The sequence below is a fragment of the Pituophis catenifer genome, unplaced genomic scaffold, assembly GCF_029215685.1.
Source record: "Pituophis catenifer annectens isolate HBS135680 unplaced genomic scaffold, rPitCat1.0.hap2 SCAF_4, whole genome shotgun sequence".
Classification (NCBI taxonomy): Eukaryota; Metazoa; Chordata; class Lepidosauria; order Squamata; family Colubridae; genus Pituophis; species Pituophis catenifer.
The window spans coordinates 105,486,433-105,500,841 of record NW_027256884.1 but is presented as its reverse complement, the minus strand read 5'-3'; the positions used below and the strand labels follow the sequence as shown (position 1 = coordinate 105,500,841).

The window sequence follows — 14,409 nt, the reverse complement described above, 5'->3', positions numbered from 1 at the left end:
CTATCTCAAGGTACTGCCATATCTACTATCCATACTTTTTTGTATGTCTTATCTATAATTGTTATATTGTCTGGAATGTTACATGGCCACTGTGTGTCCAAATTCTAAAGTCGCAGAGCACTTTAGCTTTTTTATTTCTATTAATTTGTCTATTGGTTCAAGGATCTAATATATGAAAACAAACATCTAGATTCCTACATGAAGTAAATAAAAAATTAACTATTGTTAGAAAGTATAAAGCTAAGTATTTACTAGTATTGTTTAACTGTGGAGTTTAACTTGGCAATGATCTTCAAATCCAATTTAGAAGATTTTATTTTCAGTGAACTACAACTGAATTCAAGGTTCCTTGAAATAAAACAAAATTATAGAAGACATTCCAACGTCCATTATCAGAGATTTCATAGTCAGTTACCACCAGATGATTATTTTGAGGAAACGGGTTTTTTTTCCTTTAAAAAGGCAAACATGCTAAATTTTCGATAAAGGCTTTAGAGGAGGAAAAACAATGTCCTGAAACTTGTCAATCTCCTATATCCTGTATTTACTTTGATGCAGGAACAAAGGCTCTATAAATCTATTGGCTAAAATGTATGAATGTACTGAAACATTTAATATTTTATATTGTACATGGAGAAGTTGCAGCCTTCTGTTGATTTATCTGGGATTAAGCCTTGTTGTGAATTCACCAGGGATTACTTTTAAGAATACTCTATAAGATTGGACTGCTAGTTGTACAGATTATGGATTATTGTATGAATTGTTGTCACGTGGCTGAAAAGAGCTTTTTATTAGAAAGACATAAAAATAAAGTTACATCTTCAAAATGAGATTTATATTTTTGCAAGGAACATAGGTTACTGAAATGCTTCTAAGTTCGAATATTGTATAGTAATTGTTAAATAAAATGAGAGTAAATTTTGCAACAGATTATTAAGTAGAGATTAATGCTAAATTTGTGCAGTAGAAACCTGATTGCTTCTATAATGGGGAAAAGTTAATATTTTAAACCAAGGCTAAAGGTTGACAGGAGATAAATTGAATTTGTTTGCAAAAAGAAATTTGTTTCTTTAAGTGAAAATTGAGGTCAGCAGGTCAGAGCTTTCTTTGCTTCTAGATGAATGAAATGAATTGAATAATGCCACTGTTAGATAGCAATATGTAAGCTAACGACAAAACATTAGAAGTTTGGACATGATAGATCAATGATATTATGATACTTTATGTTGGTTATTCTATGCACATCATTTATCTTTGAAAAATAATATATAAAATAAATACAAATTATTGTACTTTTTAAAAATTCCTTTAATTCCTTATTGTTTCCATTTTGTTTTACACAACTGAGTTTTATTATTAATTGGAGGTGAAAGAATACTGAGGGCTATTTTCATTGGGTCAAATCTATCAAAGTTCAGATAGGGCAGACCATACAATCCCTGCAATCCAAGAGGAAGGTGGATATAGATCAAACAAGTAAAAACTAGAGTCCAAGAATCAGTAAAGCATTTCTTAACCTTATTGGTTTTAGTGTATGTTTCATTCTATGTTGGACTATGATCCATGACAGAACCAGTATTGTCCTAAATGAGCACAGTGATCTTGGTAGAGAAGTTCTAAAATAGTGTGAAAAAGCTTTCTAAATTTGTCAGTGGCCCACAACATCTCATGTATACTGTCTGTGTCAAATATATTAGTGCTGCATTTACAAATCACACCTATAAATCTTAAATCCTCCTAGCAATTTCCCATTGACCTTAGTTTCAACAAAGCAGCTGTATCATGTACCTTCAGGTCACTATGGCCTTTTTTACAAAATTCCTCTTTCCATTACCCAACTTGATTACTGCTGTTATTTTCAGAGGTTGTTTGAGCAAAAATTGCTTGAGAGAGCTTGACTGTAGTCATATGCCTAGACACTCTACAATTTTTGATGAAATACATTCCCACACTTCATTTTATATTATGATATGTACATATTTACCTATAAAGATGTTATTTCAATGTTACATATTCACCAACCAATAGTCAATTTTTCAATCACATTCATTTATTTTACAACTTTTGACAGATATCATTAGTAATTTTGGAATAGAAATGTTTCTCATTTATCCAGAAAGTTTCTGAAATGGCTTATGTTTTGTGCCTCAAGATATTTTGTACTTCTTCATTTTCTTTCCTCTATTCTTAATTCTCACTTTTAAATTAGTTATAAAAGGAGGCTGTTGCCTGTAAAAATACGTTATCTTTAATAAGATGCAGCAATAATAATTTTTCTGCTGTAAACTAATAGAACTTTTTTTTTCAAATTGCTTCTTTGCTTGTTGTTTATAGCTTTGAATCTCAGAAATGGAAATTTCAAAGTGTGTGAATGGAATTTTCTAAATTAGTTGTAAACCATTTGTCAGCAGCAAAAATTTCATCATACTTTGTTAAGAGTTTATGATTATTTCAATTGCTGAAGATCTTAAGATGTATGATTAAGAGTGATCTGGAGTATTTTATCCTTATAAACTGAATCTATAATGCTTATTTATTTAAATATTATCTAATCTTTCTTACTGATGGACTTTCTAGTAGATAAGCAGCATGATTCCATATTTTGTCAGTCAAATAACATCTTTCCAGTCTAGATGTTTTGCCTCTGCATACCTTTAGTTCTTGAGCCAAGGAATTGGCATTTAGAGGTAAGATTTTTGGTAAGAAAGAAGAAACAAATATTCCAAATTGGCTAATAAACAGGCAATTTGGTACTGTCCATGTTTTGAATAAGTCCATGCACATTCCTTATGGTTATATTTGAAAATATCTGGATAGTTGTAAATTATCTATTCAATGTAAAAAGCCTTACTAAAGTCTAAATATGTGAGATTTCATTATCAATACAATTTTTTATTGTACCCTAAATGCCCTAATAACCAAAAAACAACAATCCCAACCTAGAAATTATTTTCTGCAAATGTATCTTTGCTTTATTTCCTTAAAGCAAGAACATAAACATTGGACATTATTAATAATTTTTCCAGGTGTCATTTGACTGGTCTGTAAGTCTTGTAACTAGAGGTGACAGGAATTCAAAACCAAAAATATGACTTTATGCTTTGTCAGCACTAATTGAAATTATTATAAATGAATATTATACAATTGCTGCCACCAAATTTCTAAGCATTTGTGATAAAAAATATCATGTTTCAATACTGTGAAAAATAAACTATAATAATTGCATCCAAAGTTTTCAATTATGTGGAAGGAGAAATTCTATATGTATTTAATTTCATTAAAATGACTAGGACATAGATGTTTGGCTCAGAACAAAAATGCCATATCTGTCTTCTACCGTACATTTCTCAGAGGAAATTACTGAGAGTCAATGTTATAAAGTTAGACTAGGACTTCGGAATCACAGATTGAAATCCACAATTCTCCCCAACTATGGAAGCTCAGTGGATCACTCTAGTTCAGTCGCTGTTGCACCCTCCATTCAATCCTATTCCACCAGGAATGTCATGTATGCCTCTTGAGCTATTGGATGAAAGGTAAAATATAAATATAATAAATAAATAAATTGATTCAATTGAACCCTTTTTGAACATACATATAGAGAGATTTATCACATTTGGAGAATCCCATATATAATATAATGTTTTTAAAAGACTCTGACGATCCCAGCTGAGTTGCCTGATTGTCAGAGGCTTTTGTTTTCTTTTAAACGCATTTTTTTTTCTTTTAAAAGAAAAAAAAGCCTCTGCCAATTAGGCAACTCAGCTGGGATCGTCGGAGCCTTTTAAAAGCATTTTTTTTACAATCTCTTTGGCCAAAGAGATTGTAGAAAAAATGCTTTTAAAAGGCTCCGACGGTCCTAGCTGAGCCGCGCAATCATCAGAGGCTTTTTTTTTACTTTTAAAAGCATTTTTTCAGCCAAAGAAAAAAAATGCTTTTAAAAGTTTTTTTTTAAAAAGCCTCTGATGATTGCGTGGCTCAGCTGGGCATGGCTGGGGGACAGGGATTTTTGCTACCGGTTCTCCAAACCACCCACCGCCATCGCTACCGGATCGGGCGACCCAGTCCGAACCGGGAGCATTTCACCCCTGCTATATTGTCTAAAAGAATAACTGCTTACTAACATTCTGAAATAACTCTATAATATTAGTCAGGCAGGATTTCTCTTAATTATTCTTCTTTTTCTAGAGCAGAGGTTTCAACTTTTTGCATGATGCCTTCTTAATCTTAATGTACAAACCTCCCTTAAAAATCCAAACAACAAAATGACATGAACAGTGAAAACAATGCAATTAAATTTTGGGACAGGTAGATTTAATGTAACATGATAACTAACAGGTTCTTCATATCTCCCTTGGATTCTGGACCTCTCCTGTGGAGGGACACCTTGCAGTTTCAGAAACCCTGTTCTAGAGTACCCAAGCTGTACTTTCAATATAAGAAAATATCTATAGTAGTTTGTTGTATTTTAAGATTTATGGAAATTTCAGCAATTCTTTAGCAAATACATTGTTTCAAAGGCCCTTCATTCTCCAAGAACATCATTGGAAATGGGGAATGATGTTAGCCATTTGTTTTTCTGAAGAAGACACACATAACATGATTCTTCTTCTAATGAATGATAACACACTTTGAATTCTGCTAATATTCTCACTGTAATATAGGGTTTCCATATTGGACTGAAAAATTCTGCGCAGTCATTACATAGAAACTATAATGCTACAATATAATGAATGTCAAGACTTTTTGCAGGCCATATATTTCAGCAGTATTGTAATATGAACAATTTTCAAATGTTCAAATGTTCAAACCCTATTTCACTTGTGGAAAGGAATAGACATTTTTAAATTGTGACTATTATAGCAGTACATACCAAGGTGAAAAATACCTGAATATTTAATTAGCACTACCCCCTCCAAGCTGTGATAATGTCTTCTTTGGGGAAAAAAAAGCATACATAACAATAGCATAGCCTAGTCCCCTCCTCCCATTAGCATGGCCCTTAGCAGCATGGAAAAAGAATAAATTCATTTAGGAATAATAGTGTGAAAGATTGTGTTAAATATTCCCTTAAGGATCAGTTCTGCATTCCTTTTCCTCATATTGTCTTGGGGGGGGGGGAGGAACCTGGGAAACCCAATCACTGATTGCATCTGTTTGGTCTCAACAAACTTGTTTAAAGCTAGATGCCTAAATCATGTACATGCTTACACAAAGCTAAAGTTGGGCATTATAGTGAATCTGCCTCAGTATTTGATAGGGCAGGATCAAAAATATTGAAATATAATTCCTTAATTACATTGGAGCATTTGTAAGGACTGCTTCATGCTTGTGTATAGTATAATTATCATCATAAAACATTAGGAGTGTAGTTTGGGTTGTATTTTGTAATAAAAGGTGAATACAGATTCAAGTTCACTTTATATTTTGGTGATTTTCATAAACACATCCATGAGGTTTATGGGAGTGTTTTGTCATTGTCTTCCTCTCATTTAGCCTATAGCCCTAGTGCAGTATTTCTTGATGCTGTCAAGTATCATTCAAATAGTAACCAGCTGCAACCATGCTTGGTTTTTGGGGGGATTAGACAAGTGTTCATACATCAAGCGTTTACAGTTTACTACTAAAATGTGGATATGTTATTCTGCAGATTATGCAGGCTCATTTTTTTTCTTTTTGTTCTAAATTGTCCTTAAGCTATCTTTCTGGAAATATACTAGAGGTAGTCAGAAGTGGGCATCACATACTGTAACAACCATTTTGCCCAGAACCGAAAAGGTGAGCGCACACACGACATCGAAAAACCGGTGATTATATAGGACATGATACGTCAGGGCGGGTGGGTAGGCCCAGCCACTGGTTGGAACTACCAGTTCTTCCGAACCAGTCTGAACCGGCAGCAGCCCACCACTGGAGGTAGCATAGTCTATCATATACTGTTTGTAGCCTTAATCCAAGTAAAAGCAAGATGAAATAAAATACTTTGAATACATAATGCAATTTAATAATTACAATTTATTTTGTTGAGATTTTTTTTCAAATAATTTTCATGACATTTTCATTGATTGTCAGTAAATTAATTTCCACTTATTACTCTTTTTTTAATTACTCTTTTTTTTTAAATAGAACAGCTCTAATCTGTAACAATGTCCAAATGTATTGAACTATAAATCCCATGAACAACAATTTGAGAGTCCGTTGCATGGGGCATAGGATGATATACAACTCTGCGGGGAGGGGTAGGTTTTAGCACCTTGATGATCTCCCCCACCAGCACCACCTTCTTAACTTTTAATGTTTTCATCCTTTTTTTTCATCTAGCTGCTATTTTATTGATGTATTGTATTTTTATATGATTTTTATGCTTTTACCTGTAAAGCATCCAGAAACTCACTGAGAATGAGCTAGGTGGTATCTAAATTTGATGGATGAATAAATAAAGTGAATTAAAGTTCAAAATAAAATAAAGATCAAGAAACAGATTGTTAGAAAGCTGTTTTTTATTATTTATTATTTTTTTATTATTATTATTTTGGTCAATCTTTATCATTATCTTAGAAAAATCTACAATCATCTTAACTGAAAATCTGATTACTCTGGAATAGTGTGGAATATATTTAGCTATGCTTCCTTTTAACATTTCTCACCAGAGAACAATTTGTAATTAAATGGCATAGCATTGTTTCAGCTCCTGACACTATTTCTTTTTTTCGTTGAGCCCATCTTTTCAGGTTGAAAGCATAGAAAGTTATTTTCTGGTAGTGTGATTAGATTGGGGTTGAACTCTCCAGCTGGCAGGCCTGTCTATGACTGGCGGCGGACTGTCCCCAGTGCTTGTCATTTCCTGACATGCCTGACAGGATGGGGACAGCAGCCCCAGACAGGTTCATTAGATGGTGTTTTCTACAGCTGGGCTTAAAATAAAATAAATAAATAAAGCTGCTGGGGCCTTTCTTGTTGGTTTAAACCTAGTTCTTGTTTTGACAAATTTTGATCTGTGCAGTTTTTAGAATTTGTGACACATTTTTGTTTCCTTCGCCTTTGGCCTGCACTTTGTGCTGTTTGCCTTGTTGCTGTTTCAAAAACCTAACATAGCTTCCCCCATGAGAGGCATGGAACACGCTTATCAGAGCCATAAAGAAAAATAGAGTCATACAGTAAACTAGGAATCACTGTTCATTTCCATGGTGATCAGCATAATAACAAGGGAAGGAAAACCTTGAGTTCTCAATAAGCCAATTTTTTAAAAAAAAGTTGAAATTTTTTTATGATTCAAAAACATACCATTTATCAGAAAATATGGTATGATTCCCAGAACACTGCGTTAACAAGTGTCTTGCCAAAAGTTTAAACTGACATCATAATGGTACTTTACTTTTTTTGGAAAGAGACAGATTTTTTTTTTTATTGTAAGGTTTGAGACCGTACAAAATTAGTCAAAAGGATGCATTTACTATTCAGAAATGATCATTTATATGGCATAGTTTAATGTCTATAATTTCTGAATAAGATGTATTAGTTCCATTGATTATTATTGCATGTCGTCAGCATTGTCTTATTTGAATGAAATAGTAATTGAACTGAGTCTAAGGAATAGGCTAATCTCAAATATCACAAAATAAGCTACTATAAAAGCTTCTTAATTCTCATGCATAGATTATTAATAAAATTATTAAAATGGTCTTGGTATTGTTGTATTGCAATTTCCGTGCAAGTCTACAAAGACATTTCCATTTTATGCATTCATATCCATGCAAATTTTCCCTCTATTTGTTAAATAATAATCCCTATTGAAATGCTAGTTCCAGTAATTATAGAAATCATATTAAGCTGATAATTAAAAAATAATTATTGACTTTTTTAATTTACTGGTGGCTGATATATTCTAGCTTCTATACTAGCTTTAGCACTGCTCCATAAAGAGAGTTTATTAATTCTGAATATTTTACATAGTGTAAAAATGGTCACATGCAAAACACTTGTCAGGTATTGGTGTCTATCAAGATACAAATGAAATTCCTTGCTGGAATCATTTCCTTTGCTTGTTTCCACCAAGCAGCTTGGCATATTACAGCCTTTTATGCGGGCTGGGTTTAATGGCTTGCCTCTATCTAGTGCAGCTGAAAACCAAGCCCTCCATTCATAGAAATCTAAGCACTTACCTTTCCTTTGTATTGTTAGTTACTGCTGCTTTAGTTTGTGGTCTCTATGACAACTGTTTAAATTGGGATGGCCAACTGTCATCTGGAGTATTACGGAAAGAAAAGTGTTAGTGAGCCCGTAGTCCCTCAGATAGAGCATTTCAATATAATCCAATTTTAATTGAGCTCCAGAGACTTTGATGTGCTGCAGAAGGTTGGGAGAGAGCTATTCCAGGGAGAAATTAAAGCAGCGCAGCAAGGCTTCACTTCTCCAGACTGTCACCATTTTAAAGAAGCATTAGCATCAAACTTAACCTTCCCCTATGGAACATCTCTTTCAGCCTTTCCTGCTTTTTTTTTTTTTTTTTTTTTTTTACTATGCCATATGTTACAAAGGCAAAGGTACTTTCATCTTTCTATATACATTTTTACACCCTCTTGATTAGATTTGAAAGGCATGTACTGGACTTGGGATGCATCAGAGGCTGTCTCTTGGACCTTGCTTTGCAATTCATAGAAAGAAATAAAAAGCAGGAAAGGGATTAGTTTACAATTGTCATCTGGCATGTGTTGGATTTTTCTCTGAAAGATTGCTGAAAAAGCAATCCAGCTGGATGTTAGAAAGTTAAAGATTAGATATCAGGATTATTTTTAGCTTGGTTTTAGCATTTCTCATGAGTGTGTGAATCCCACTTTATTTGAAGATGTGTACATCAGATAAGAAATCCCTCTTTAGCCATTTCCACAAAATACTCTTATTTGTCAACAGCAGAAAATACTCACAAGGGAGTGAAAATCAGCAATGAAACTGATACTGACTAATAATTGGACAGAAGGGAAGGAAGACTCTTTAACTGATCATAAATGCCAAATAATCTCTGGTTTTATTTCATTGATGGCTGCTCAGTGATTTCAGTAATTTCATAAATTTACAGCAGTGCACGCAAATTTAATTAAAATCAAAAAGCATTTTTTTTATTTGGGGGGCTTTAACTTTCAAAGCCTTGATGGTACAGTGGTCTAAGCACCCTGTTATTAACACAGCTGCCTGCAATTACTGCTGGTTTGAATCTCTCCAAGGCTCAAGGTTGACTCAGCCTTCCATCCTTTCTAAGGTAGGTGAAATGAGGACCCAGTTTGTGGGGGCAATAAGCTGACTTTGTATAAAATATACAAAAGTATGAACGCTATTGCTTAACGCATTGTAAGCCGCCCTGAGTCTCCGGAGAAGGGCGGCATATAAATCAAAAAAAATTTTTTTAAAAAAAAAGTTGCTACTGATACATAAAATATAGACATCAAAACATTGAGAGCACACAATTGTCAGAAATTATAATAAATAAATGAATAAAACAATGGTTAGGACTGATGCTTCCTCTTTATCAAAAGTGAGATACTTATTTTAAATGGCACTATCAATCTTAAAGCCATACAATTTAAGAATATATTTATTCATATGTGCAGATTATTCTAGCCCTTGAAAGACTTAAAGTGGCTAATAGTGATAATATTTTATTCTGTTATTTGATGATAATAGAAGTTCCAACTGGATCTGCAATCAAAAGTTGAAGGAGTAGTCCTGTGCTATGTTCTGGTTAGCCAGCCTGGTTTTCTTAAGAATCTACTTTCCATTCTCCTCGTTAGTTGTTTACTTATCATTTTCTATAGAATTAAATATCATTATGTTCTGCTTAAGTTTTATTAGTAATATATTACCAATGATCAAGCCTTGCAAAACCAGCAGGTCATTCTGTGAACTGTCTTGAAGGGTGTGGCTGAGAAAAATGTCTGGTAGATACTATCCGAACGCAGATCAAACAGTGATTAAATGTAATTTTTCCTCTCTTACCTGTTTCTAGCAGGTAGTATGCAGAAACCAATGTTGGGCTTTGAAATGATTAAAAGAACTGTTACAGGAAGAATTGGAAACATAGATCTCCAAGGGTGACATCTTTACCAGCTATGCCCTACTATCTATGTTCTCCGTACAAGCACCTAGAGTCCTAGACATATTGCCATATCTTTGCACTAGTGGCTTAGTTCGGTGCATGTCCATTTGCATTATTGTTGGGCAGATTGAAATGTCCACTGGAAAAAATCCTTTGCCATTGTGAATTAAGAAACAGTTAAACATGGTTCGCTTTTGAACTTTTTATAGAAATAGCTATGCAATATTGACTATGCTTATTTTAAGTAGTTACCCAAGCAGATGTTTTCATTTGAATCTCACTGTTTGCAAGAACGAAAACATTTCCTGCAATGTACCGTATTTTGCAGACTATAAGACACACTTCCCCTCTCCCCAAAAATGGGTGAAATTTTCGGTGCATCTTATACAGCGAATATTGCAGCGGGAGGAGGGGGTTGGTGTGGCACCGATCAGCTGTTCCAGAATGGGCCACAGCGGCGGTGACGAATGGGCCGTGGCAGTTGTGGTGAACGGGCTGCAGTAGTGGCGAACAGGCCATGGCGGTTGTGGCGAATAAGCAGTGGTGGCGAACGGGCTGCTGTGGCAGCGCCAAATGGGCCACGGCAAATGGGCTGTGGTGAACAGGTGGCGGTGGAGCCAAACGGGTTGCACCCGAACAGGCCGCACCAGTGAATGGACCATAGCAAACAGGCCACAGCAAACAGGCTGTGCCAAATGGTCTGCGGTGGCGAATGAGCGGCCGCGCCAAATGGGCCATGGCAAACGGGTTGCACCAAATGGGCCAGATGAATACCGGATGGATGCTGGGAGGCAGAGGCAGAATTTTTTTTCTTGTTTTCCTCCCCCCAAAAGCTAAGTGCATCTTATAGTCCGGAGTGTCTTATACTCCGAAAAATATGGCACTTAATTTTTATTTTACCATCTATTTAACAAATAGTATGATCAAAGATGAGTTAATGCTCAAGCAAAGGTGATGTTAAAGCAGGTGTTTAAAGTAAAGTATTATTTGGATATATACTTTCTGCTGCATCTATGCAGCTGAAAAACTTCATGAATGCTTACCAGTCCTTGTTGCTAGTCTTTTTGACATAATATAATTGTTTGCCCACTTAGTAGAGACCTAAGTAAAGGTAGTAAAAGGTTATGATGACACAACTAACCTTTCTCTACTGCACCTATCTCTGGGTTACTTCTTTTGCTAATATCCATGTAATAGTTTTAATAATACTAATTACGGAAAAACACAGTTGAGACATTGAAGGAAGAATTAGAAAGAATCAGAATCAGAAGGAAATATACAGGAAATGGAGAATTTGAATTATCATATGGTTCAGTGAAACCTGGTTGTCACACAATGCCATTTCCTTACAAAAATAAAATGTTTATATTACAAGATCACAAAAACATCAATCAATATGTATCCTTTTTATTGTAAAGGTCCTTGCTTATACAGAAGGCCTTCATGGAAAATGGATGTTCAGTGAAATTCGAGCGGTTTTCTCAAGACGTTACCTTCTTCAGAATACGGCCTTGGAAGTATTCATGGCAAACAGAAGTATGTTTATTATATCTTTAATATAAAGCAAGAATTTTTTTAAAAATATTTAAAAATAGTACCTACTGGAACTGAAAATGTGCTTCTAGTTTAGGTGTTACTATTTTAGGATATTCACATTTCCTATATGGAAGTAATTTGTGGACGGTCTTTAAGAATAATTAGTACTGACTTCTGAGTAGGAGTAGAGGCCTAGCAAAGGTGCAATAAAGAGAAGTGCTGTGGGATGTATCATATTTCAATTATGCAATGCTATATTATCCATATAGTAGCTTGAAAATTATATATTTTAGAAAAAACAATAAGAAGGAATTGGAGAAAGATCTAATTTTTTCTCTTAATTTAAGGAAAGCTTTCTTCAACCTTCCATGAAATTTGCTTGATTTTTTTCTTCATCTACAGATAAAGCTTAAATGTTGAGAAAGGAAGGATTATAAATATATTAGTAGAGGTTGAGAGGAATAAATGTTTTCCACTCCAAAATTAGATCTTTGGAAAGAAAATTCCAATCTTCAAACATGACTGAAATCAATGGCCTGCCATTATATGAAGCAAATTCATTTAGCCTGCAGTATTTTGATCCTAAAACTGTTTCATTGATGCAGCCCTATATCAGAAGGACTTGAGATTTTTTTTTCATTGAATAGTTCCATTGTTAATAGGTAACATGCATAGTGTGACTTTTGTTTGCATCAGTTTCCTACAGAACCTTTGAAATAACTATATATGTCTCTATGCACAAAATATGAAAATCCCTTGCATCTTAATTAGAATAAAAATGTAAGTGGATTATATCTCAAATTATATTCTTAGCTTTTTTGCTTGCTTTTGATGACATATTTTGATGACATATAAAACCTTCTTTTTGTATATCAGCAATTCTTTAACCCTTCAATTCTCTTTGTACTGCAGCTTCTGTAATGTTTAATTTTCCTGATCAAGCAACAGTGAAAAAAGTTGTATACAGCTTACCCCGTGTTGGAGTGGGAACCAGCTATGGCTTACCACAAGCAAGGTATTCAGTATTTGATTTTCTGTTTGGAAATATATGAGCAATGCAATGCGATAGCAATACATAAAAGTGCAATTAAGTCTGTTATGTAAATTATCTTTATATTAGTTTAAAGTGGATTTGATTTCACCCTCAGATAGCTTCCCTTTCACAACTTTTTCATTGTGATTGTTAAATAGGAATGTTTATTTGTTTATAATTATTTATAGACGCACACACTCAAAAACTCAGAGCAATTTATAATCTAACTATTTAAACAGAAATGCTGGGGAGGAAGTATTATGATTTTTAGGCTCTTAACATCTCTCATAATGCTCCTCCAGCCAATTTCCAATATCACTGTTTTTGGACTTTTTGAAAATAAAATTTCCTGGCCTCAGAAAAATTCTGTCAAAAAATTGATAGAGAGGTAGGAGAGAATCCCTTATTAGACATTATTTTTCCCTGGAATAGGGCCTTATTCATATTTGGTCTCCTATTTTTTAGTTTATTTAGAATATTCCTAAACAAAGATCAATAATAATGTTGGCTTCCTTGTGTCTAAACCAGTTGTATGAATCATGCATTTAGTGATATAGAGTGAATTATATAAATAATTATATTTATATAATTATATAATAATTTTCTGTCAAAAATGCTTTAGTGATAGACTCTACTGGAAGATTCTCTGAAGGCCACACTTTCATAAGATACGATTTTGTCTCATTAGTGTTTTAATGTTTTCCTCCAGACCCATTAGTGCTTTTCTTATCATGATGTTATCTAGTTGGGTAATGAGTTGCCTGCAAACAAGCAAATTGCATAAATTCAGACAGCGTCAAGAACTCCACAGTTAAACCCAGAGTTACATATATTCTCTTTTCACTCTTTAATAAAGATATTGTTCCACATATACCTTTAAGTTAGTATATTCAAAAAATAGTGTTGATCAAAGCTGGGCAGATTTAGAAAAATACCACAGTGGTGTGTCCTTCTAATATTACCTGAACATACATGCATCATTTATTTCATTCTGACATAATAATATTTCTATGAATCTATTTAGTTACTGCCTAACAGCAAGTTATGCCTAGAAAAAAGTAGATTAATACTATGTTGTAAACAAAACAACCCTACTTACCACACACAATAGCTGTTGTTGCATATAATTAACTATTTTTGTGATATAGTTCTTTTGAATAAAATGTAATTGTTATTTTTTAAAAAATATATATAAAGTAATTTGGATTCCACTGATAATGATAGCTTGGTGTACAAAAGTTGATAAAAGTTTTTAAAAACATTCTAATAGTTTATACAAAGAGGTGGAAGCCAAACAAGCAGTTACAAATGCTGGACACATCAAAAGAGTAGGGAGTTTTGTTTATTTATTCAATTTATTCATACTTGCCTCTTTTAAGCTCTCAGGAACACAAATGTATTCAAAAGAAATGCAATCTCCTCTGAAGCTTCAGTCTGTCAAATTATTAAATTAAAACAAAATGTCCAATTAAAAAGATAAGTCATCTTAAAGGGAGCAGTCTATGTCCTTTTACTTTTTTTTCCTCAAAAGGGAAGTCTGGAATACTAGTTTCAGCTGAGGTAGTATAGGCAGCCCTCTCTTTTTTGGACAGCTCCTTTTCTTTCCATCTGGCATTATTCTTTGATGGAACATCTCAGTTCCCTGCTAGGGAAGTGAGCAATGTCACAACTAGGCCTCTTTGAAGTCCAGCAGCAGTTTCTTTTGATAGCAGTTTGCTATCTCCTTTCTCTTTCCTTTTTCTCCTTCCTC

The 14,409-nt window shown here is 33.9% G+C and overlaps 1 protein-coding gene across 4 annotated transcripts in view; it reads left to right on the top strand.

The window, feature by feature from the left end:
- NBEA (neurobeachin) overlaps window positions 1-14,409 on the top strand; it is a 355,376-nt gene that overhangs the window by 256,958 nt on the left and 84,009 nt on the right. For all 4 annotated transcript variants that reach the window (XM_070942793.1, XM_070942796.1, XM_070942795.1 and 1 more), the window contains 2 exons: window positions 11,509-11,626; window positions 12,539-12,641. In XM_070942793.1, the coding sequence (XP_070798894.1) occupies window positions 11,509-11,626; window positions 12,539-12,641 (221 nt within the window). The remainder of the gene's footprint in view (window positions 1-11,508; window positions 11,627-12,538; window positions 12,642-14,409) is intronic.